Source organism: Apium graveolens, chromosome 5 (assembly GCF_009905375.1).
Source record: "Apium graveolens cultivar Ventura chromosome 5, ASM990537v1, whole genome shotgun sequence".
NCBI lineage: Eukaryota > Viridiplantae > Streptophyta > Magnoliopsida > Apiales > Apiaceae > Apium > Apium graveolens.
This window is the reverse complement of record NC_133651.1, coordinates 5,634,578-5,660,788: the sequence shown is the minus strand read 5'-3', so window position 1 is coordinate 5,660,788 and position 26,211 is coordinate 5,634,578. Positions and strand designations below refer to the sequence as shown.

General features: G+C 32.7%; 3 protein-coding genes across 4 annotated transcripts; 2 read left to right on the top strand and 1 right to left on the bottom strand.

The window, feature by feature from the left end:
- The first annotated feature begins 1,997 nt into the window (after positions 1-1,997).
- LOC141662084 (D-amino-acid oxidase) lies at positions 1,998-9,147 on the top strand. The gene is made up of 3 exons (XM_074469137.1): positions 1,998-3,013; positions 7,909-8,321; positions 8,605-9,147. Exons 1-2 carry the CDS (start codon positions 2,137-2,139, stop codon positions 8,283-8,285), a joined length of 1,254 nt encoding a protein of 417 aa, XP_074325238.1. The 5' UTR covers positions 1,998-2,136; the 3' UTR covers positions 8,286-8,321; positions 8,605-9,147.
- An 8,449-nt stretch (positions 9,148-17,596) lies between these two features.
- On the top strand, positions 17,597-21,041 carry LOC141662081 (putative LRR receptor-like serine/threonine-protein kinase At4g37250). Its single transcript, XM_074469133.1, has 2 exons — positions 17,597-19,484; positions 20,155-21,041. Exons 1-2 carry the CDS (start codon positions 17,855-17,857, stop codon positions 20,844-20,846), a joined length of 2,322 nt encoding a protein of 773 aa, XP_074325234.1. The 5' UTR covers positions 17,597-17,854; the 3' UTR covers positions 20,847-21,041.
- Positions 21,042-21,174: 133 nt separating this feature from the next.
- LOC141662082 (F-box/FBD/LRR-repeat protein At1g13570-like) lies at positions 21,175-24,338 on the bottom strand. Of its 2 annotated transcripts, XM_074469134.1 has the most exons (4): positions 23,936-24,338; positions 22,355-23,081; positions 22,082-22,237; positions 21,175-21,981 (listed from the first exon to the last, which is right to left on the bottom strand). In XM_074469134.1, the coding sequence occupies exons 2-4, from the start codon at positions 23,069-23,071 to the stop codon at positions 21,847-21,849; spliced, it is 1,008 nt and encodes a 335-aa protein (XP_074325235.1). In that variant the 5' UTR covers positions 23,072-23,081; positions 23,936-24,338; the 3' UTR covers positions 21,175-21,846. The 2 variants fall into 2 exon arrangements, with proteins under 2 accessions (XP_074325235.1, XP_074325236.1); XM_074469135.1 differs by lacking the exon at positions 23,936-24,338 and having other exon boundaries at positions 22,355-23,890.
- Positions 24,339-26,211: the final 1,873 nt, after the last annotated feature.

Below are 26,211 nucleotides of genomic sequence, written 5' to 3'. Positions count from 1 at the left end.
TTAAACATTATTCTTATATTATTTCAAAAAACTAACAATTACATATTAAAGTAGATTAATGTAATTTTTTTATTTTGCTCAATTATAAAATATTAATAAACTTCGGTCAAACTTTAGTCAATTTGATTGGGTCAAAGTCAAACGTGACAAGTAAAATGGGATGAAGGAAGTAGTAATAAACAATTATCTTTAGCAGAGATAATTAACTAGTACTCCCTCTGTCTTTTTTATTTCTTTACACTTTCATTTTTGGGATGTCTCATCCATTTCTTTACATTTCAAAACTTACCAAAAATAGTCAATGGGTCCCTCCACTTTCTCACTTTTTTTTCCTTTTCACACTAATTTTACTTTCACTATCTCCCTTTTATACATTAAAAATCAATGAGTATCACCACTTCACCCACTTTTTTTTTCTTTTTAACTATTTTATACATATTTCTTAATTTCCGTGTTCAATTCTTTTGATAACAAATGAAAATGACGGAAGGAGTGGAAAGCAAGTGAATATACAGAGGGCGAACTCTAATGTCAGTAACGAGTAGGAAAATTAAATCCTTAAACATTCGTTATAGAGCTACTTCAATTATGTATGCAGCAGCCGGTCGCTTTTTTAAACTCCTACCCAAATATTAAAACTTGTTTAGTATTTAACATTAAAGAAATGCAATCCGTGCACCAGCACTTTCAACTAATTCAAGTTTTTTTTTTATGTTTATTTAAATTTTTAACCTGGGTCAATACCTAGACCTCTCAGTACTATAGTAGTAAAGTGCATGATCAAATAAATATCTAATATATAAAAATTAGCATTTCATTCAATTTCAGACGAGCACGTAGGTATTCCGTATTTATAAGTATTAAGAAAAATATTCCTTTGATTGAATTACTTAGAGTCATTTCCAATATAGTTTCTAAATAAGCTCTTAAGAAAAAAAAAATAGAGCTCCAATAAGGCTGCTAGTGACTCTTAAATCCAAAAGACTCTTCTTTCTATTTTAAGAGTCATGTAGTGGTTGTTAATTTGTTAAGAGTAATATTTTTTATATTATATTTAGAAGTGAATTAGGAGACGTTTAGAAATACTCTTGTAAGTATTAAGTACGTATTAAGAAAGTATTACTTTTTTCCTTGTTAGAAGAAAAAGTATAACTTTAATTGAACATAAAATGTAGTAAATTCAAAAATGTAAATTCAATCTATGGAATTCTGATTTGAAACACTATACTGACAGCTTACCGGCAACGTAAATTCATAAAACAAATTTTAGGAAGTAAACACAAAATCATAAGTGGTGTTATTAATTTATTGTGCAACAAAACTTTCGAGTTTTCTGGTCCTATGGCGACACTTTTTGCTGCAATGGTAATCATGCCGTGTGCAACCCCCAAATGTCTAAATATCAATTAACATGAGCCTCTCTCTCTATTACTTGGAATGAATTTCACTGTAATAGAGTAAAACCCACAATTTTCAATAATTTGTTTTTATATATTCACTTTTACATCATCATCTTTAGTATATTTAAACTTCTCCTTTTCTAGAATAAGTTCATGAGTGCTTTAAATTATTATCCTAAACTAAATTTTGAGCTATCTTAAATAATTAAATGTTCTAATAATTTTTTAATAGTGCCTCAGAATAATAGAACATTCCTCTGTGTGCTTCACCATTTTAGATGACCTATACTATCATTTTTATCTATAAAGGATCTGTTTCCTTCCTTTTTTTTATATTTTACTTTCTTCTCATTGTTTCTCTTCCCTCCGGTTAAATAATTTAAATATTAAATATATAATTATTTTAACAATAAGACGCAAATATAAAAAATGTTATTGGAGTTATGTAAAACACATTATCTTAAATTCTTAAAATATTATATTTTATTATATTTCTAAGATATTAATTAGGAAATTACTGGACCTGCTCCTGTCTGGAGTCAGAGTACAGAATTTTTTCGTACTTGGCAATCTCTTAACGGGCAATGAAGCTTCGATTCACTAAACCCAAAAAGCCCATACAGAAAAAAATCACAAAAAGCCCAAACAAAAAAATGCGGTGTTAAACAAAAACAGCAGGACACGTGTCATTTAACGGCAGCAATCCTTTCACAAACAACGATAATAATCCTCAATAATGTCGGTGACATCATCGGCACACTTCTCAATACCACCAAACTTATTTGTCAGTAAAAAAAACACAATCAAAACCGTCATACGTATTCAAGCATCTTCTTCCATGGATAACAACAATCCTCAGCCAACAAACTCCCCACCGAAAAAAGTGGTGGTTTGCGGCGGCGGAGTCATCGGAGTTTGCGCCGCCTACTATCTTTCAAAAAGAGGCGCCGCCGTTACACTCATCGAAAAATCATCAATCGCCTGCGCCGCCTCCGGAAAAGCCGGCGGGTTTTTAGCTCTCGATTGGTGTGATAGTGGGCCCCTCGGTTCCTTAGCTAGAGCTAGCTTCAATCTGCACCGTTCATTAGCACAAGAGCTAGATGGTTATAACTCATACGGTTATCGTGCTCTAACTACTCTCAGCCTTTCAGTTTATGAATCCAAATCTCTTATTGGGCCTGGCCCAGGAGTTCCGGGATGGGTTAATGGGCCTGTTAAGCAAGTGAGGACTATTGGGACAACTGAGACTACGGCCCAAGTTCATCCACAGATGTTTACGAGGACTTTGTTGGAAAGGGCTGTGGTTGAGCATGGTGTGGAGGTGGTGATCGGAAAGTTGGAGAGTGTGGTGGCGGAGGGAGGTGTTGTTACGGCGGTAGAGTTGGAGGGAGGGAGGGTGGTGGAGGCTGATGCGGTGGTGTTGGCACTTGGGCCGTGGACAAGCAAGTTGGTGATGTTGAATGAGTTGTTTAGAGTTTATGGGCTTAAGGCCCATAGTATTGTTTTGGAGCCTAAAGAAGGTGACGATATTACTCCACATGCGCTTTTTTTGAGTTACTATGCTGCGGGTGGTGGAAAGCCCATGGACCCTGAAGTGTATCCTCGTCCTACAGGTATATTTTCTTCTATTTTGACTACCGTGTAAATGTCTTAATTTTTTTTATCATGAGTTTTGATGAAAGTTGGATCAGAAATAAGTGAATTTCATAATGTTGAAACACATTCGCGTAGACCAAGTCAAGACATGTAGCTGACATTCGCATAGACCAAGTCAAGACATGTAGCAGGAAGGTAGGGGAATATATATATGTTAAGATCTATTGTAGAATAAAGTTTATGTAATTTCTTTTTTTTGGCCTCATGGATTTTTTAGCACGACTCGAGATTAAGTTTGAGTTGCCATTTTCTGAGCACATTATTCAATCTCGAGCCCTGCATATGAGACCAAGAAGAAGAAATTACATTAACCTTATTCCACAAGAGGCTGCATCTCTTGGTCCATGCAATGTGTTTCAAAATTATGAAATTCCTTTATTTCTGATCCAACTTTCATTAAAACTCATTTCACCAAAAAAATCGAAAATTCCGCAGAAGGGAGAACTTTCTATTCGCGGAAAATTATAGCGGATCGGAAAAAACACTTCAATTTGGGCCCTTAAAATATATATTCAACGCCCCTGTGGTAGTGTGTTGGATAAACGGTCCCTGACTAGGACCCTTATTAGATATGTTCATTTTAAGTAATGTATATTGTGACTTAATGAAGATATGATAGATGCAACGGAAGGCTTGTGAATGGACCGGAGGGCCGACCCGAGACTTAAAAAGTGGATATGGATTGTATAAAAATGAAACCGATCTGGATAATAATCATATCCGACAAGGATCCAATTCATTAAGAAATGGATATGATGTTTCACTGATAAAGACCCGATTCGAACTATCAACCTTATACATTTAAAAATTTTATAAATGAATAAAATTGTTACTATAATATACTCCCTTTGTCCCACTTATTTCTTTCTCTAACACGCATTTTAAGGCTACTACAAAGTATAGTTTCATAATTTATTTTTAGATTTTTTTTAAAATAAAAATTTAAATATTATATTTTTATTTAGAAGAAAAAAGATTAAAAAAAAATTGGCGACTACATTCTATAAGAGCCTTAATATGCATGCCGAGCCTCCGTTTCCCAATGTAAAAAATTGGGTGGAGCGGAAGGAGTGTCAGTTTAATTTACTTATCAATATTTTATCTTTTTTTTTAAAGTTGTTTGTTTGTATTTTTACACAAACTATTATTTCATCAAATTATAATTTATTGTATACATCATATGTTATCATATTCAAATGAGCGAATCATGTGTGTCGGAAATTATTTGCATATATAGCGTTTTATTTGCAATTCACAAAATTTCTCTATTTTAATTTATGAAATTATGATATATAATTAATTTTCATATGTTTCTCAGATTGCGTAATTATATTTGAATTTGTTTATTTCATAATTAATTAATTTTAAAATCTATAGTTTTCACTTATTTTCAAATTTTTTTAATTTTTTACATCATCTTTGATTATACTACAGCTTTTTGTGCTTAGATTTATTTTATTATTAAATCGTATTAAATTTAATTATTAATCTCAAGAAATTTAAATGGATAGGCAGGTCTGAAATACAAAATCCTAACGCATTGTATATGGATTATTTTATTAAAAATCTGAAAGTGATTCGATCCGAATCTGGTTCAACAAATTTTAATGGATGTAAATTTAGTCGAATTCGATCCAAATCCGACCTGTTGACAAGCCTATACCAAGGAGATAAACTAGACTTTAATCTTGCGTGCCCTCCGGAATAAATTAATAAAACAATTTCAATCCTTGAATGGCGTTTAAAATACAAATAGAATTTTTTTTATCTAAACATGTCTAACTTTTAAAATTTAGCTTTTTAATCCAAATCATAGTTGTCACGATGCTCGACTAGTCAAGCAGTTGAGATTTAGAAGTCGACTGAACTTGTCGACTAGAGAAAATCAGATATTTTGAGCGACTAGTCGACTGACTGGTCGACTGGGCGACTAGTAGGGCCGACTAGTCGTTCCAGGTCATCGACTTGTTTATTCTAAAGACGATGACCGGTTTATTCTAAAGACCCAAATCCTGTTCAAATCCATCTCCATTTTAACCGAGAATTCAACCCTAATTTCTAATCTAAAAAGAGAAACGGTGTGACCCAGCCCTAACATATTATGAGCTTTACCGCTTTCCAGATCTTCTTTAACCTTAATTCACAATAAGCTTCTTTTTCTTCTTCTTTCACACACGTGTGTGTGTATATATATATATTTATATATATAATTATATACATGTATGTACGATATTATAAGTATAATATGGTATTTTATAACTATACATATATATTATGTTGTATATGTATACGAAATGATTGTATATATACATATATGTATCATGCATGTATATACTTTAAGTTTTAATTGTAAGTTATACTCCGTCCCACTGGGATGTTTACATTAATATTCGGCACGCATTTCGAGGCTTATATAATGTATAGTTTCATAATGTTTTTTCAAAAAAAAAATTTAAAATAAAAGTTTAAACATAAAACTTTCATTCAAAAAAAAAATTAAAAAAAATATGAAACTATACTATAAACGAGTATTGAAAAGCGTGCCGAAAAGTAACGTAAACAATCCAGTGGGATTGAGGGAGTAATAATTAACAAAGTCGTAACTTGTAAGTTGTGACAAGTTCTTATCCTTGGATATGAAATACAAGTATCTGAAATACAATATTTTGGTAGATGTTAGAAACTTGGAATTTTAGAAGTCTAAATTATATAAAATATACATATATGTTATATTATATATAATTACAGTTACATTTTTTTGGTTGACTAAAAACGACTAATCGACTAGTCGACTAGCTGGAGGTCCATCGACTCGCCTCGCCTCGCGTCGTGACAACCATGATCCAGAGGTCTCTCTCAAAGTTCAGGTTTTGCCTTTAATCACAGTTATTTTACGTATACCATAGGTGTTATTTTTTTTTATTATGTGTATTAACCGCATAAAATTCCCGACCAATAAGCTCCATTTGTTTACTTAAAAATATTTTCCGGATCCTTCGACATTTCTTTTATCATAGGGAAATATATTTTTTCATGTGTTTGCTATTTTTAGTAAATTAAATTCCAGAGGCGCTTAGCAAAAAAAAATAATAAAATAAAATAAAATTCCAAAGCTGGAAATTTCCTTTAAATTTTTTTTTGAATTTCTGAAAAATAATTTCCCGTGTTTAGAAGAGGAAAAAATTTCAACATGAATAATTTCCCACATTTTTCATACTAGCAAAATGAACAGAACATATTTTCCTGAAATTATACTACAAAGAAATATTTTACAAAATCAAGTTATTTTAAGACAAAGAAAGGAACCTAAAGTGATGAAATCACCAAAGAAACACTACCTTTAGAATTTGTCAATCGCATTTCTCAACCGTGAAAGAGAATAATTCGTTAGGATTGTAAACCATAACAACTAACAACAGAGAAATCATCTCAATTCAATAAATCAATTATAGTCTCTCATTAATAAAATATTACATATCCTCGTATAGGAGTAATTCCATAAACTTAGACACTAATATTTGTTCAATTTCAACCTTGTTTTTGCTGACCGACGATTGTATGATGTGTGTGATTAAGTATTCTATATTTAATTTGTTTGATTTTCTTTTTAATGTTGAGGGCAATGTTGTTTCTTTTTGTTTGAGGGCCCTGTTTGTTCTCTCTTGTTTGGTTTTGTTGTTGTACTTGGATTCTTTTATGGTTTCTTTGTTGGAGGGTCTGGATGGCTAGGACTGAAAGGGGTGTGCCTAAGGGTTTTTGCCAGTCACATATGCCAAAAGTTGCTGCTTAGTTTAAGCTTTTTGATTGCGCGTGTGTGTGGGATGTTAGGCTGTGTAATATAATTTGATCCTGGAGGGATAGTCAGTTTGCGCTTTGAGGAGAATTTGGATAACAACTTGGCGTGTTTTTTATAAATAAAAATTTCTTGCTTTTGGAACTTTCGTAGCTGGAGGCTGGCCAGTTTGTTGCTTTTGGATATCGACCTGCCTTGTAGGTCGAATTTGATATTTTAAAGACACTTCACCTTCGCAAAAACAAAAACAAAAACAAATCACATTTTCCTTATTCGCGTATGTTATGTTTATACTTCATCACTTCATGTTTAGCTGAATTTTGCAAGTCAACATCTTTATTTTTGTTATCAGTTACAATTCACTTGTTTCATCAAAAAATTTGTTTTTAACGAAGACCTGTATTTTAGAATGGAGAGGGTCATATATAATTTTCATGCTGACGATTATATATTAGAGAAAGCTCATGACACAAGGGTACATCTATAACAATTATAAATGAGAATTCCTTCCACGAGAGATTCATCAATGATTTTTCAATTTGGAATGAAAATTTAAATATCCTTCTGATTTGGGAGGCGACGGAGTAATTATTTTAGCTAGCAGATATTTGAGGGAAGGGGGGAAGTGATTGCTTGTAAACTTGTTCTTAGAATATTATAATTACTGAAGTTAAAAACCCAGTTACTTAATGCTGGAAATCCCTTGAAGTTATACGATCATGCGTATTAGCCTTTCCATTGTACATAGTAACTGTATATGTATCTGCAAAGTAGGACAAACTGCTGTAGGAGTTTGCTTTTAATTGTGATTTAAAACTGATTGCTGTGAAGGCTACGGTCGATTATTTGTTTATGCGCCGATCCCGTAAAAAGCAATTATAGTGAGACGATTGGTATCTGTTGATGCAGAGTATATTTTTGTTAATGGAGTGGCGTAGATCATTAACATTTATCAGCCAATTTTTTTGGATACCAATTTTTAAGTATTGTGATTATTTTCACTCGAATTATTCTTGAAAACCATAGTTTTGAGTTTAATTGATTAAATAATAATGACAGGGGAGGTATACATATGTGGGATGTCGGCTGAGGCTGAAGTCCCAGATGATCCTGAAGAGGTGTTGCCAAACCCAGATTCAATTGAAGTCCTTAAAAAGGTCGCGAAGAATGTATCAAGTCATTTGGGGGAAGGGGAAGCTACGGTGAAAGCAGAGCAGGCTTGTTTCTTGCCATGTACAGATGACAGTGCGCCGGTCATTGGTGAAATTCCAGGGGTGAAAGGATGCTATGTGGCAACGGGGCATAATTGTTGGGGTATTCTTAATGGTCCGGCTACTGGGGCTGCGGTTGCTGAACTTGTACTAGATGGTCATGCCACTATTGTTAATCTTGAAAAATTCAGTCCTGCAAGATTTGTAGGAAGGCGAAAGCGTTAATCTATTTTCTCTGTCAACAAGAAAGAGTTGATAAAGGTATATATGTGTATTGTCATCGTTGTTACAAGTATAATTCTGTTGTGATACTGTAATAAAAAGATCATGATAAAAATTTTCTAATATTATGATGCCATTCTGTTACCTTTTTGTCTAAAGCTCCAGAACTTCCGAGTGATTTATTTAACTTGAGCTGATAATTTGTGGTTACTCTGAATTTATTTGAGTTTAACGGCGTACTTCATGACGTGATTGTTGAATTTTTTTTAGGCTAATTGTAGTTTGTACACGAGATTGACATTATTGTTGATTTTTTTTTCAGCTAATCGTAGTTTGTACAAGAAAAATACTTTCGAGGCGACTTTGAACGGGGAGAAATTAGCTGAGAAAAGGAACTCTTCACCGGAAGGTAGCCTAATGTGTAATAAGTATGTTTTCATCTTTGAAATTCATAAAATTTAGAAGTTTGACAATTAAAATTATGTATGCAAAAAGCAGCAAGAAAAGAGCTGAAGGACAAATTTAGCCTATTTTTACACAAAATTGACAAAAATAACCAATTTCTGAAAAGTCGGCCAACTTTGGCCGATGGGATACCCAGTGGAGTATCCACTTTATATAAGATACTCAACTGACAGTGGAGTATTCCATATATGAAATATCCAACTACCAGTGGAGTATCTTATACAAATTGGGATACCCAACTGACAGTGGAGTATTCAATCGGCCAAAATTGACCACTTTTTTCAGAATGACTATTTTTATTAAATTTTTTCAAAAATCGGCTATTTTTGTCATTTTTTCAAGAAAAGATCAATCTTATCCCCCAATTTTAAAAACAAAAGAAAGGCCTAATAGATGTAACTTGGACGCCAAAGATCAAAGGATCTTATAAGCAAAAGTATTAAAACCGAGTCAAATGTAACCTACACTTTGCTTGGAGAAACGTCACGGAGTTGTGGTGGTAATTAGTCAAAGATCATTAGCGTACTGCTTACTGTACTAATAGACTTGCCTATCCACCACGCCAGCACCTTAGTGCGAACAACAAGGTAGTAGTACCTTATAAATTTATGGATGACACTATATATATTCGTGACACTAAATATATTCGGAAACCGTTAGGGTCCTAAAAGTTGTTAAAAAAAATTTGGAAATAAACATGTTTAGAAAGAATATTAATCCTTGTCCACTTCCGTAAGTTCGTTACTCTATGTGTTTTATTCAATTTTATATAATTTTTTTTAGAACATATCTCTCAATCATGGTTGTCAAGTCGATAAGTCGAGTCGGTGGAGGTCCAGCTTATCGACCAGTCGAATAGTTGTAGACTAGTCAACAAATTAATAATAATTAATTAAACAAATAATATATAATGATATATATCTTATATACGTGGTTTTCCACAATAAAATTAGAACATTCTCGTACTATAATCTATAATATATATCAATCACAAAATAGATATGTTAAACACAAATATACATTTTTTTCCCTTTTGCATACTCACATAGATAAGTTGACTATACATATATATAAACAAATATACTAAGTGTAGTCATATATATTCCATTTTAATCATTTATATATACATAAACACGCCAACATAAAGATATATAAGCTGAAATTAACATGTTGATTTTTGTTGATGTTAAGAAGGTTTTTAGAAATTTTTTATGTGTTTTTCATTTTTATTTTTGATTGGATTTTGCACTAGTCGACCGACTAGACGACCCAGTCGACCGACTAGTCGATAAGTTGTCCGACTAGTCGACCAAGTTAACCGACTAGTCGATAATTCGCAAATCGAGCTCTTCAGTCAAATTTCTGAAACAGACTAGTCGACTAGTCGCGACTAATCGAGCGCCGTAACAACAATGCTCTCAATTCTATACATTCCAAAAATAGTAAAATTTTATAATATTAAATTAACTGCTATCCACTTACATTCACTACTTTATTCCACTATTTTCACTTTATATATTAAATATTAATCGATCTCATCATTTTACTTATTTTCTTATTTTTTTTCATTAAATTACAATTTTTAACCTTCGGGTTATTCCCATATGTATACAAATAGGTGGGACGGATGGAGTAGTATTTTGATAATATCAATAGGACACCAGTTTTTATTTTCTTACGCATTTTTTCGTGGTTACAAGTATACAATAATTCTGAGATTCAATACTAAGGAATACTAATTACCAAGGACGCACTGCATGTGAATAGCAAGAAGAAAAACGCCTAAAGCACCGAAAGACTGAATAATAAAATGATAGATGGAATTGCACAGAAGGGAGTGTTCTTGTATCAAGTCATGTCTTGTTATGCACGGGATATAATGCAAATTTCAATGTTTAGGGAGGCAATTAGTATTAGATTCTCTCATTAATTTACTCCTAATCTTTTTTATCAATTACTAATTTACTTCATAGCACATGCAGTTACAGAGCATTGCTTAGCTTTGTTCAATAAGCCAGATGTCGATCACACATTGAATTTTTTATATACATCAACGGTTTTTCTATCAGATGCCCATGAATACACAATTAGTGGGAAAATTTATAAATTTAGATCATTTTGATTGATATTTTTTTGTGTATACAGATAGATTCATCACTATTAAAAATAATGAAACAATTAAAATGACTTAAACTTATAAATTTTCACGCCTATTGTGTGAACATGGGCACATGTTAACAAAAATCGATACGGGTACCATAATGTTTGTTTGTAGTAGTACTGTATATTTTATCCTGTACAACCCCAGTAGTTTAGTATTAATCCAATGCTTCGCTAATCTCGACCAAATTAATTCCACTGCCCCCACTATAATTTTATTAAATTTCGGTGCGTTACAGGCTTACAGCTTTCTTCTGCCACTCCAAAAAATATTGAATGCCTAAAAATAAATACCGTTAATCGAAAGGAACTAAAGGAAACAAAAATGTGTAAAGCTTTTGAAGATGATTCTGATAAACGTGAAGATGCTTCCATGATGCAGCTCATAGGAACTGCTCACAACGCTGTGAAATAGAAACATTTGCCTTACTCGGATTCGACCATAAGTATCTGACATGAACACGTGTCCAATTATTGAATTCGATAATATTATAAAAAATATATATTTTTGGCCCAAATTAATTATTCAAATTCAAGTATTGATGTTCAAGTGTCGAATGTATAACTCGGGTACTCAAACATAAAACGAAGAATCTGAGTGAATGAGAAAATGAGATATTGGTTCTCTGTTTTTACTTTTGGAAGTGACCGACACTAAAAGGCGATACTTATATTCTGAATGCACTTACTACAAAATGAATTATGGTAGTATGTGTTTGTAAAGTAGATTCTAAGGACATAATAATCATCATTGGTCATTGCCCGGGTTTGACCCTAAACATCATTCACTGCTCTTAGCATATGAGTAGTAGGAGTGTAGATTAGTGTCTACTTTATGCGATATTATTAGGTCGATTATTATGATAATTATTGTTGAGTGAGCCATGTAATTTCACCCCTTTCACTCACGTCAAAATCCAATAAAAGACCTGATGCCCCAAAATTCCTTACCCTTTTTATAAATTTCGTCCTTACGGTTTACGGATGGTTAACGATTGATAGATCTCTTGTTAGGTTACGAAAATCACCTACTTTGTCTTAGTTATTTTCGAGATTTTGAGAAACAATACACATGTAGTCATATATCCTAAGTCTAGCAAAAAGACGTGTCTCTTTTTTCAAAAATTCCGGAAGATGACTCATTTCTAGAGATGGATAAAAATCAAGGAAATAGAGAGAAAGAAAGAAGCAAGCAAAAAGAAATTTTCCGATAATTACTACAATCGTTACAATTTTGTAAGCCAAATTTCTCTGATTATCAAGATCCGTACTCAATAATTCACCTGATTGATATCCTAGATTTGGTTCAAGTAAATTCAGATAGATTTATGGTCGAAATATGTGTAAATTGATCTGTACACATGATTATAAAATATGGTGCATTAAACATTTATACTCAATATTATATAAATGCAAGATGGGGACATTAGCCTTCAAAAGATCTTAAATTTTATTTATTATAACAAGGTCGATAAAGCAGCCACTAAATAAAGGCAGGATAAAAAGTATGAGGGAGGCAAATGATTAAATATCAATTAAATTAGATTCCCATCTTTGTAGCCAGGTTGTTCATTAAACAATACAATATCGTTTTAGATATATCAAATTAGAAATTAAAATTTGATCTTAAATGACATTATACTCGATAATTTAAAATATTTTTATTGATAAATTTGATGTTAATATAGTGGAAGCTCATTAGTATTAACTGATTTATAGTCAATCAAAACACGATACGTGGAGCGCGATAAGATAGCGCCGTGAGATAACTCAAGTGATTAAGGGCTTATCTGTTGTCGTTTTAGGTTCTGGGTTCGATTCTCGCTCAACCCGAGATTTGTTAGAACATATACTCAATTATAAAACATATAAACCAAATTAGTTAAAAAAACACGATATATAATATTTGGGAACCATTTTAAATACCAGTTTCGGATCTCTAAACTTATTCCATGAGAAATACTCAAAGGTGGTGGAGTTGTTGGAGGGTGGACCTAAGAAATTAACACCCTCATGCCATGCCCAGCCAATCAGCCATTTCCGTTGAGAAAGGGAAATAGGTAAACTGAGATAGCGAGAGCGAGATTCACACTTTCGATGATAATATAGTTGTACTCGTATTGATATAAATTCAAGTAAAATATGTACAAAAAAATCACTGAGTGAAATAAAAAGCAGCAGTGTGTACAAAACTTTAATGGTGGTGGTCCAAATTGAATATGCTGTACGCTATCTTGTAATTATGGAAAATAGCGGTGAAAGTGGTTACACATATGGGGCACCTTTTAGTACTCTGTATTTTATATATAGGTTCATTTCATTTATTTGTTCCCTGGAATTAACGCATTCGCTCCATAGATATGTTATCTGTGTAGGTGAAAAGAATTTGCGAATTGTTTTTTGTTTGGTGAGACAATTTTTTTATAATATTTTTTTCTACTCAAAAATATCTTAAGCAACCTCATACATGAATTTTTTTAATCATAAATGGAATAGTATTATTGTATAAAAACAAGAGAATTTACCAAAAAATCAATTTTTTGTAAAACTGTTTGCAATTTTATCAAATTTTGAAAAAAAATGATATTTTTTTTGTAAAAATACGATGTTATGTAATATGTTGCATTTCGGGGTTGTATTATATTCTACATTTTAGGTTGAAAATTATGTTTTTCCTTTCACAAATATTTTTAAAATGCAAGTTGCAAACGTGGTTCTAAAATAAGCTCAGAGTTGCAAAGCCTATTTTTACAAATATTTTTTTAAAAATGACAATGTTTTTGCAAAAAACTTTTAAAATTTGGGTATTTATAAAAATAAACCAAAAAATAATATTATATTGTTTTGATATAATAAAAAGGATTGAGAAGCGTAATTCAACAATTATTCAACAGTCTAATTATATATATATCTATATATATATATATATTTATGGTCTTGTGTAACTATGGTTTCTTTTTATACGTTCAACTTTTATATCAAATACAAATGGTCTTGTATTGATATTTGAACATGTGAGATGTGGATCTAAATTGTATTTATCCAAAGTGATTCTCAGAGTTCAAGACATTAATAATTAATCTTATCTTCAATAGTAATATTCATTGTATTTATTCCTTATTTAATTAAAGTATAATAAAATAATAATTAAAGTATAATAAAATTAGTAATTTAAGAGTCTTGGAGATGCTTAAGAAATTATTCAAAAAAATCGTTGAAGCTCTTAATTCTTCAATCTATTATATATATAATACTGTAACATTGCTTTTTTGGGTAAACATTTAATTTGAAATTACTAATTTGCCCTCATACTTGAATAAATATGGAAAAATTTTGGATAAACATTTAATTCGAAATTACTAATTTGCCCTCGTACTTGAATAAATATGGAAAAATATTGTTTGAATGGAGAATTGAATTCATGACATACTTATAACAAGCATAGAGACTCACTTGTTTATATTTTGATAACATTAACTATTGAGTTAAGACTGGATAATTAGCTGATTACTATATAATAATTTTATATTCATGTGTAACATCGGGATTATAATTATTCTTTAAAATTGATACATTAAATAAATTATTTTTTTAAATTGATAACTTAAATAAATAACTTCTTACTTTCGTGGGGAAACATTTAATTCGAAATTATTATTTTGCTCTCGTATTTGAATCAGTATGAAAAAATATTGTTATCATGGAGAATTAAACTCATGACACACTTATAACAAACATATGAATTCAACCAACTAAGCTAGAGGCTCATTTGATTATATTTTAATTTGAATCAGTATGAAAAAATATTGTTATCATGGAGAATTAAACTCATGACACAATTATAACAAACATATGAATTCAACCAACTAAGCTAGAGGCTCATTTGATTATATTTTGATAACATCAACTATTGACTTACATACTTCTTTATTTATTTTGGGTGACTAAACCTATATAATTCAATATTTATACATGATAAAATTATTCTAAGACTTGGGTAATTAGCTAATTACAAAATAATAACTTTATACTCATGTGTAACAATGAGATTATAATTATTTTTTTAATTTATAAATCGAATAAATAATTTCTTGTTGATAATATATTATCATATTACTTGTTGATAATATGTTATCGTATAATAATAATTTATTAATTATCGAGACTCCGGTAATTAACTCGCGTCGAGATACTAACTTTATACACGTGTAACAACTAGGGGTATAATCAATCCGAACCGAGTCGAAAACTGATAGGCTCGAACTCGATTAAAAATGTTCGGGTTCAGGCACAAACTCAAGTTCAACCGAACCTTAAATTTCAAACTCGAATCTCGGGTTATAAAAAGTTTGGTAGGCTCAGATTTTTTAGGAGAAACATATAATTCAAAATTACTATTTTGCGCTCGTACTTAAATAAATATGAAAAAATATTGTTGGCTTGTAGAATTGAACACGTGACACGAATGTCCAAACATGTGCCTTCAATCAATTGAGGTAGAGGCTAATATTGATATATAATAAAATTATTCTAAGACTTACGTAATTAGCTCACTACAATATTATAACTTTATACTCATGTATAACAACGGGATTATAATATTTTTTATTTATAAAAAAATTACAATATTTAGATAAATAACTTGTTGATATTATGTTACCATATTAACTTGTTGATAATATATTACCATATAATAATAATTTATTAATTATCGAGACTTGTGTAATTAACTCACTTCAAAATACTAACTTTATAGTTGTGTACAACAACTAAGGCTATAATCAAGCCGAGCCGAGTCGAAGACTTTCAGGCTCGAACTCGATTAAAAATATTCGGGTTTGAGCACGAGCTCGGTTTCAATCGAATCTTAAATCAAGTTTGAAATAGTCCGGTCGCCTCAAGTTCGGATCGAAATCTTGAATCAATTTCACTAAATATTGACAAAAACTCGAAATATGATAGGTTATGTTCGAAATCGCTTCTATTAAATATATAAAATATAAATGAAATATTAAATATTTACATACAAATATATGTATATTAAAAAAAATTATCGGCTCGACCGTGTAAATAAAATTACTATTTTGCCCCCATATTTTAATAAATATGATACATAAATATTATATTATTTTTGGTATCTCCAATTGAAAAAATCATTGAAACTCGATAGAAAACCATTATTTTCGATGGTAAAAGTGCATTCTAAACTTTATATTCGTGACATAATATAAATTTAGGTATATTCGTCGTTACACTAGTCATTATAACATGAATCACACAATATTATATGAAATAACAGAAATATCGTAAAAGTATATTAAAAAATAGCAATATTTTTTATAAATAAAGCTACCCCGTAATTTCAACATAAAAGTACAACTTAAGATTATTAATAACTGAAACATATATTAGATTTGGTATTTAGTCATTATCATATGATATTACATGGTTTAAATATGATAAAAATGTGAGATAATCTGTCATTAATCAACGCTATCGAGAAAGGGAAAGGAGGAGAAAGGAAAGTAAAGACCAATAATTGTTTTACGTGTTTGGTTCAGATCCGGAAACGGAATGAAAATTTACATGATTACATTAATTTTTGATTTTTTAATATTAAACAATCTCAATATAGTCAAATATATTTATATCATAACAGTATAATATATTAACATTATAATAAATAAACAAATTTAATTATTTAATAGCACAATTAACTTTTTTAACAAATTAACATATAAATTTATATCAAAATTATTTTTAATTTATAAAAACTAAATTATAAATCATTTTTAATTTTTAAAATTAATTTTGCATACTAATATATTTTTTGGTCCAAGATTTAAATTATAATTGAAATAAGAAAATAAAAGTGGGAAAATGTGTTCAAATACCTAGTGAGAGGTGGAGAATGGAGTTTGAGTAATAAGTATAAACCTTCAACTAAAAAGGGGAAAGAGAATGATTGTTTTTACTAAAAAAACATCAACAAAGGGAATTACTCCAATTCTTTACCTTTCACTTTGTTAAATACCTTTTACCAAATATCACCTAAACAACATTAACTTGTTTTTCCATGGATTACCCACTCCACAGGTCCGTCATGTTTTCATTAAACATGATTCGACCAGGAAAATTGTAGTTTGCCACGAATATACCTACAAATTGACAGCAAAATATTAAGTAATTTCCCACACATCGAATTGATATTTCACAGTAACAGTTACAATAACGTTTCTAATGATTAGCAAGCTCCAATTGGAACCTCTGCAGCTACTTTAGCTTCAGCTTGCCCGGCAAAAAAACTATGGAAAAAACTCACCCGGAATAGCTTAACGGGTTGAGACCAGTACTTTAAGAATTTACTTTCTAAAGATTTTAGGTTCGATTTCAGGTAGAATTATGGAAAAATTCATAAGATGCTTCATTTTTAGTTTCCAGAACTTAAAGATTTATCTAAGAGACAGCTAATGACATCCAATATTTTATATATTCTCAAAATCAACAACTCCTGAGTTAATTAAACATTGAACTCTACACTTTTAACTCTGATTCACATGAGTGTCACCCTAGCAAAAGATGCCATGGTCCTTCACATTTATCTGCTTAATTAATTTAAAAATGTGTTAATCTAACATCTGCATTTAATCATGTTATTCAGGCTAAATCTTGTTTGTTTGTCATAAAAAGGGAAAAAAAATTAGTCTAATACTTTACAACTAATAACTACTCTAAAGGCCTGAGCAGAGAATATTGGTAAAGATGTTTGGTCTTTGGTGAGCTGTGCATCCTCTGGCCTGCTTGCTCTTCTTACTCAATAATAATATACATTTTTCTCCATCACATGGCATGAACTCTGAACTTCCATTTCTTTGTATATTCAATCACTCCATCTCATTGTTTTTCTTTCTCTTGTAAACTATGTGGGATTTTTGTGAGGCATCATAATGAAGCTCCTACCTTTTGATCTTCACTTAAGGTGGACTATAATTCTTTCTTTTCTTGTAAATACATCATTTCAGCTCAACATAGATGGAGTTGCTTTGCTTTCTTTTAAGTACTCTATAATCAGCGATCCGCGGAATGTGTTGAGTAACTGGAATTCATATGATCAGACACCTTGTCATTGGAATGGTGTTACATGTGAAGCTCCAGGTACATTGGATGCATTTTCTAGAGTTGTAGAATTATCTTTGCCTAATTGTCAGCTTTTAGGCTCTATTTCTGCTGATCTGGGTGTCATACAACACCTTCAAAGCCTGAATCTTTCAGGCAATTCGATCAATGGATCAATTCCTCTGTCTCTTTACAACGTGTCGAGTCTTCGTACACTTGATCTTTCCAATAATCTGATCTCTGGTGAGCTTTCTGAGCGTATAGGAGGACTAAACAATCTCGATTCACTCAATTTATCCGATAATGCATTGGGAGGAAAAATTCCAATAAACCTCACTGCTCTGCACAACATAACTGTTGTTTCTCTAAAAAACAACTATTTCTCGGGTGATATTCCTGGTGGATTTGATTCAGTTAAAGTTCTTGATCTGTCCTCTAATCTCATTAACGGATCATTACCTTCGAGTTTCGGAAGCAACAATCTCGGTTACCTTAACCTGTCATACAACAGGTTATCCGGTGAAATTCCGCCACTTTTTGCTAACAAACTTCCCGTAAACATAACCATAGATCTTTCTGTCAACAATCTCTCAGGTCTTATACCAGAATCAAGCGTCTTGTACAATCAGACCATGAAAGCATTTTCCGGAAATCCTGAACTATGCGGTAAGCCACTTAAAAATCTTTGTTCAATACCATCAAGCAACTCTTCTGCACCCAATGTCACCTCATCCACATCTCCACCAGCAATTGCAGCCATTCCTAAAACCATAGACTCTTCCCCCTCCTCGGGTAATGGTACTAATAAAAAACCCGAAACCGGGGTAAAAACAGGAACAATTATTGGAATTGTGGTCGGTGATGTAGCTGGAATAGCAATTCTTGCAATGTTCTTGATATACATTTACAAGAAAAGGGTGGCAAAAAGAAAAAAGAAAGAAGCAACTCAAGATTTCAACTGGGCTACAACTTCTTCAGAGGAAAGCAAGTGGTTAAAATCATGGGCATGTTTATTAAACAGAAGAAATGATAAACAAGAGCCTTTTGATTCATCATCTACAGAGAGTGAAGAAGAAAAACAAGTGTTTGATACTAATAATAACAATGCACAAAAGCCTGAGGTTCAAAAAAGCTCAGGATCACTTGTTACAGTTGATGCAGGAGAAAAAAATCACGAGCTAGAGTTAGAGACATTGCTCAAGGCCTCGGCGTACATTTTAGGCGCGACGGGCTCGAGCATTATGTACAAGGCTGTTTTAGAAGACGGGACGGCGCTGGCGGTTCGCAGGATTGGCGAAAGTGGCCTGGAGAGGTTCAGGGATTTTGAGAACCAGGTTCGAGTTATCGCGAAATTAGTGCACCCAAACTTGGTTAAAATTCGTGGATTTTATTGGGGTGTTGATGAGAAGCTTGTTATCTATGAGTTTGTTCCTAATGGCAGCCTTGCTAATGCTCGTTACAGTAAGTTTTTCTTCTCTTTTTTTTCTCTGGTCATGCACTATTTTTTGATGCTACATGATATGTGCGCATGTTAGCCGGTTGTGTATGTGTAGGTTAGTAGAATGTTGTATGTTTTGCTAAAGTGTGGTAGATGATGAGAACGGTGGGACTGGGGAGTGGGTGTAACTGAAAATTAATGTCTGATAAGTGTATAAGTCAAACTGGCGTGTAGCTTGTGTAGCTTATTTGGATTGATTTTGACCATAGTGCATGATAGCTGGACATGTGTATAGTGCACATTAAAGTGTCATCCCTGCTTTTTTTGCATGAAAAACTGATGCACGTTACGGTAAATTTGGTTTTGGCCGAAATTGGCTGATTTTTTAAAAATTGTCGATAAAATACTCATTTTTTTTACTAATTCAATAAATTATTGATATTAGTCAATATTTTCAAAATCATTGATAAATTACAAAATCGATATCTCAACTGGAAAATTTCGATTTATGAAATCCATGCTAACAATATGATTTTTCTTTTTAACATGGCACATGATAGTCGGACATATGTAGTGCGCACTAAGGCTCTAATTCCGTTCTTATTGGCTTTTTCCCATGGAAAAGGAATTGAATTATTTGACTATCTTGCGCATGTAAATATCTCACTTTCTTGCTTGACGCCATTTTTTCAGGGAAGGTGGGCTCGTCACCCTGTGCTTTGCCGTGGGAAGTACGGCTCAAGATAGCAAAGGGCATGGCACGTGGACTGGTTTACATTCACGAGAAAAAGCAAGTTCATGGCAATTTAAAGCCCACCAATGTTTTACTGGGCTTAGATATGGAGCCCAAGATTGGTGATTTTGGGCTTGAAAGGCTTGTTTCAGGTGATAACAGCTACAAAAGCAGTGCTTCAACTAGAAATTTTGGTAGCAAGAGGTCCACAGCATCTCGAGATAGTTTTCCAGAATATATAGGTGGAGCTACACCAAGTCCAAGCCCAAGCTCAATGGGCTGTTCGCCTTATTATGCACCCGAGTCTCTTCGGAGTTTAAAGCCCACTTCAAAATGGGATGTTTATTCATTTGGTGTAGTGTTGCTTGAGTTGTTAACTGGGAAGGTTATTATCTCTGATGAGTTTGGCCCAGATGCACTTATCGGATCCGGATCCGCCACGTTGGAAAAGAACAAAATATTGAGAATGGCTGACATGGCAATACGTGGTGACGTGGAAGGGAAAGAGGAGTCCTTGTTGGCATTATTGAGATTAGGATACAATTGTATATCTCCATTGCCACAAAAGAGACCATCTATGAAAGAAGCCCTTCACATTCTTGATAAGTTTCCTTTGTCATCTTCACCTTCATCTTATTATTATGGTCACTAGGGAAGCTAATCCACTGATTTGCTTGTGTTAACTGGTTGTTTTTTAGACAGTTTCAACAATATGTAGTTAGTAGAATTTCTAAACTAGAAATGACATTGTATCAACTTATCATAGAGTGTTTTCTAACTTATGTTTTGTATATTTTTTCTTTGCATCTGAATTCTGAAATGAATAATAAAGTTTGTGGATTCTTCAGTCAGGGTAGGAAAATACTCTATCTCGTGCATGTTTTCCTTCTATATGCATTTCAATATGCTACGAAAATATTGTTAATTTACATGCTTTCATGGAGGTCTTCTTCTGCCATGGCTGGATGGAGGTCTATTTATAACCTAATGTGGATGACAAAGGGGCGATATCTATTTGCATTGCTAAAGCAAGACAAAGAAAAACAATCAACAAGAACAAGTTATGGGACTCCTACACATTTAGTTTACACATGAGTTTCGACAACATGTTCTTTTGACCAACAATCCAACATTTCAATACCAAAAACATCATAAATGTAATTCAGTACACGAGTGCTCGGTAGAAAGAGCGACACAATCTGACTCAACAGAATCCCTGTTACAAACAGATACTGAAGCAAAATAAAGACCATCTTTGATGGCCAAACTCTAGCTGGAAGAACATCAATGGGTGCGTTATTGTAAGAAGCACCGGCATAAATTTCAAGGCAATTTTTTGTTACAGGAGCTCCTTGTAACAAGGTGTGTCTAGTGTGTGATGCTTCTTGTAACAAGGTTTACTCTCCAAAAGATGTTGTAAAGCAGGGTACCATTCCACAACGTCATTATCTCTAGGAAGTGACCCCCTATATCTAAGAAATGCAAAACTTATATTAAGATGTCTGGTCAATGATTTTAATTTCAACTTTTGGAGAAGCTCGCGGAAAACGGAGCACTTGATTCACCATATTCATTTTTTCTTCGTAATCAGGATAAGGTGAAATGTTCAACACCTCAAGCACCGGAGAACGTCCAAGCACAAATTTGAGAAATTATGTGTCATTTGTTTTTGATAGGTCGGACATCTCTACAATTTTTAGATGCTTGAATGTGAAATCAGCAGGACATTTTTTCTCCCAAAAATCCACATCAGCGGCTTTTTCATATTCGTATTGAGGTGCTGAAGTCTGTTTAACCAAAAGGGCCACTAAATAACCGAAGGCTGATAAAAGAATTATAACCAAAAACCAAAGCATATAATGATAAAAAAAACAGAATGTGACTTGCTACAATTCGAAGTTCTTGTAAATTAGGGGACTGTAAAATCAAATGAAGAGCATACAACACTTCTTTTATCTCTTCAAAATTTAAGCATTCAAGTACAATAAGCTTCAGACAGTCATACGTAACTGGATCTTTTATACGAATATTACCTTTCCAAAACTAAACAAGAAGGCCAACAAAAAAGAAAGTGAGTTTACAAAAAAAGGCACAAAAATATTGTAAACACAAAGAAGGTTAGAGATGTAGAGCTAATTTGAAATACTAGCAGCCATTTACCCATGTGAAATATATTTTTATAGCAACCAGAACTGGAGTATGCTTCAGATATACATCTTCAAAGCCACTGTATAATCCAAGATGCTTCAGGTTTGGGGCACACAAGGTCAAAGCTAGAGGATCAAAAAGATTTGTAAATTTGAACTTCTCAAGAAGAGGGCACCCTGTAATAAGGTTTTCAATGGTTTCTGCAGCAACTGTGCCACCATGTAATTTAAGGTACTTTAAACATGGAAATCCTTGAAATCCTATAGGAGGCTTCAGTTCAAACCCAAAAAGCTTCAATTTAGTTAGTTTCTGATACGAAAATATGCAAGGGGGTGTATAGAACCTTTGGCCTTTGACAATCCATCGGTCTCTGTATATTGAAAGATCTAACTCATTCAGATTTTTCCTTAATAGGAAAAGTAGCCATTGCTCTAATTCCGTAAGCCTTTTCAAGTGCTCAGTGTGTAGTTTGAACTTATGAATAGGACCGTCATGACGTAAAAGAAATCGCATGATAAAGTTTACAAGGTCTTTTTCAGCATTTTCTTCACTTCTCGTTACCCATTGGTCATCAAACGTGAGTTGCGTCATGGTAGTCCAATGGTATCTCCACTTGGGAGACAAGATACTGGTTCTTACAGCATCCCTTGCTGGCAATTTTGTTAAGATGGATTCAATAATGCTCCCAGGTAGATCATTCACAATATCCACCCTAGAACATTTTCCCATTCTAATAACCCTGTTCAATTCTTAAAACTATTAATCAAAGGATAATTATATGTTTCCAAGTTGTAATAAAAAAATGACACGAACTACCAAATCAGTACTAAAAAAACCTAAGCTATCACTTTAATTGCTTTATGTTGATTTTAATATGATTCAAAGGCACCTTAAAACACATATCAATCAGGCCCACCATTTCTTAGCAAATCACAACATATAAATCAAAAAGGGGACATAAAAATTACGAACAACACCAACACTGATACTATTCAGTATTCACAAAAAAAAATTAGAAGAAATCAGTAGACTCTGATACGATTATATAAAAGAAATCTAGGTTACAAATTTTGCTTCGCATCTAATTTAATACAATTCAAGGCACACCACTCCAATAACAAACCACATCAAATTGCTCGGACTGAGAACTTTAAACTCCGAACAACAACCACACACTAATCCTAGCATTAAAAAAACGCAAAACATTTACATAATTGACCTACACACACGCTCATGGTGCAATTCACTCGCAGAAAAATTCAATTCAATAAAAACACTAAACACGCCTAATAGCCAATTGTTGGCAACACACACATTCATACAACTTCAAGTATTCAATATTTCAATTCCAATCAATTTGCAAAAACGCTCTAACAATGAGTCTTTCGAATATAAAACATATACAACAAATGAACCAGCATAATTGAGAGCACGAATAGTCAAAAAAACATAATCGCATACTTTCTCAAATGAATATAATTAAAAAAAAAGTGTAAAACGACTCAGGTGATTATTCATCATTAAAAAAAATGCTAGTGTTAAAAATTGAGGGGAAAATAAAATAGACAAAAGAGAGGTTTAGAAATTACTAACCAGAGGGTACTGGAGGAGAAATAATGTTGATACAAACAGGGAGAAAGCTAGGGATTTAAGGGAAGCGCCGATTTAAGTTGGGTTTAGTACAAATGATATGGGCTGAGAAGATGGGCCATTCTATGTAATTTCCAATACTCAAATTTTACATGAAATCAAAATCAACGTTTTCATGTTTACGATCCACCGAATAGGCATAACTAACATTTAATCACGAAACTCTTTTCAAATGATAAGCAATATGATTTACGGATCATTTAATAGAGTATAAACTAAAATTTTATATACCAAAAGTATTTTCGTGCGTTCAGAAATTGAGTGTAAATCAAAATATTATATACCGGAAGTATTTTCGTGCAATCTGAAATTGAGTAAATACACATAATTGATCTTCGGAAATTGAGTAAACACATAATTGATCTTCATATAACTTTTGAATGAATGGACGATAACCATTTTGTCAATTATGTAGATATGTAGGAGACAGTTGTTGCAAATATGTTTTGCAACGACGATTAGTAAAATTAAAGGTCGGCCTTTAAAAAAGGTTGGTGTGTATATTTCCAGTCCCACTTGTTGTCACGGCCATGTTTATATTACTCTCCCATGTGTCTCTTCACCAAGTTTTTATATTGCTTTTAGGCGAAGAAATTACGAAAAAGAAAAATTGTACAAAAAAAATTGTGTACAAAAACATTTTCTATCATTTACCTAAGTTGTAGCATTTTAATCTTATTGTCTGAAATATTAAACTCCTTCGTTTTTTGAGAACATTAAACCCAAATTTATATTTGAGTATAAGTTTTTCAATTTCTTAATGTCATCTATTGTCTAAAATTTGTTTTATTTACATTCATTTAATCATTTAATAATTTCAATATTTTTTCTTTTAAAAGTAGCTGGACTAAAACAAGAGATATGTTATCTTTGCAATTGTTAATATCATCTAATTTCTCTTTACTTCACTATCATTTTATTAGTTTATTAATTCATTTTCACAACAATTGTTATTACTAAAAAATATATTTTACATCAATACATTAAAAAATATTATAAAAAAAACCCTTGGTGCCTCGATACGAAACACGTGCTACATACTAGTCGAAAATAATGTTGTTGCAGAGTCTTATATTTTGGGAATAGGATAACAATATATAATAAATAAATTATAATTATGCAATTTATACATAATCAATACGTGAAACTAAAGAACGGAAATGAAATAAAAAAAATATTACATAGTTACTGATATGGATAGAAAATACATCTTAAAGACACATTAAATGTCACATTAATTACATTTAGGCTTTTTGTCTGAAATCCAATATAGACCTGTCTGGTTCAATCTCGTAGCAGACTCAAGACGACCCATATAGTCAAGGCCCAGCAGCAGAGGTCGTCAAGGTCCACGGACATAAGTTGTTCACGGACTAGGCCCAATACGGCTGAAAGAGCAGAGACATGTGTTCCAAACGGATTCAAGTCCTACACAGAAGGTTCTGGAGTTCCTTCCCTTATAGGACTCTTAATCACCATCTAAGTTGGAGACTTGTCCGCCAAGTCTCTCAACACAAGTCTAACCATAGACTCACCTTTATATAAAGAGCTCTACCATTCAGCCTATAACTACGTTTTTGGCTTAATTCTCTACCAGACAGAGATACGTAGGCATCTTATAAGAACCGATAGTCCCGAACGCGAGAGCGGACATTAAAACTCGAAACTCACAAATCCTAGCATTAAGTACTAACTCCCTCTAGTTTTTAGTCCACAACATTTGGCGTCGTCTGTGGGAAGAATACAACAACCATGGTGAACACACGGAGCAGAAACAATAGTGAAACGGACACTCTTGTCCCATCGCAAACAATCGCATCAGTGGTAGAGGTATCGCCGCACTCAACCTATGCCTCCACCCAAATAGGAACCCCGGTAGAGGCAACCGAGGCTCAGCCACAAGGGACGAATCCCCTGGCTTCTCGAGGGACGAATCCCCAATATCAGCAGTTACATGCACCTGTGAACCCTTAACCCGTTAGGTAAGAGTACTCAACGATCGTAACCACTAACCCCCCTTGGGGGATGTCTATATACCTCGAAGTTTGAGGAAGTGGACACTCTAATCGGAGCGAAGCACAAGGGCGGATCCCCCAATACATACATGTCTTGGCTCCTATTCCAGAGGACCGAGAATTCTCTGGACCACATTCTGATAGAGACTATGAATCATCGGACGACGAGGTCGCTACAAGGAGGAGGCATACTAGTAAAGAGCC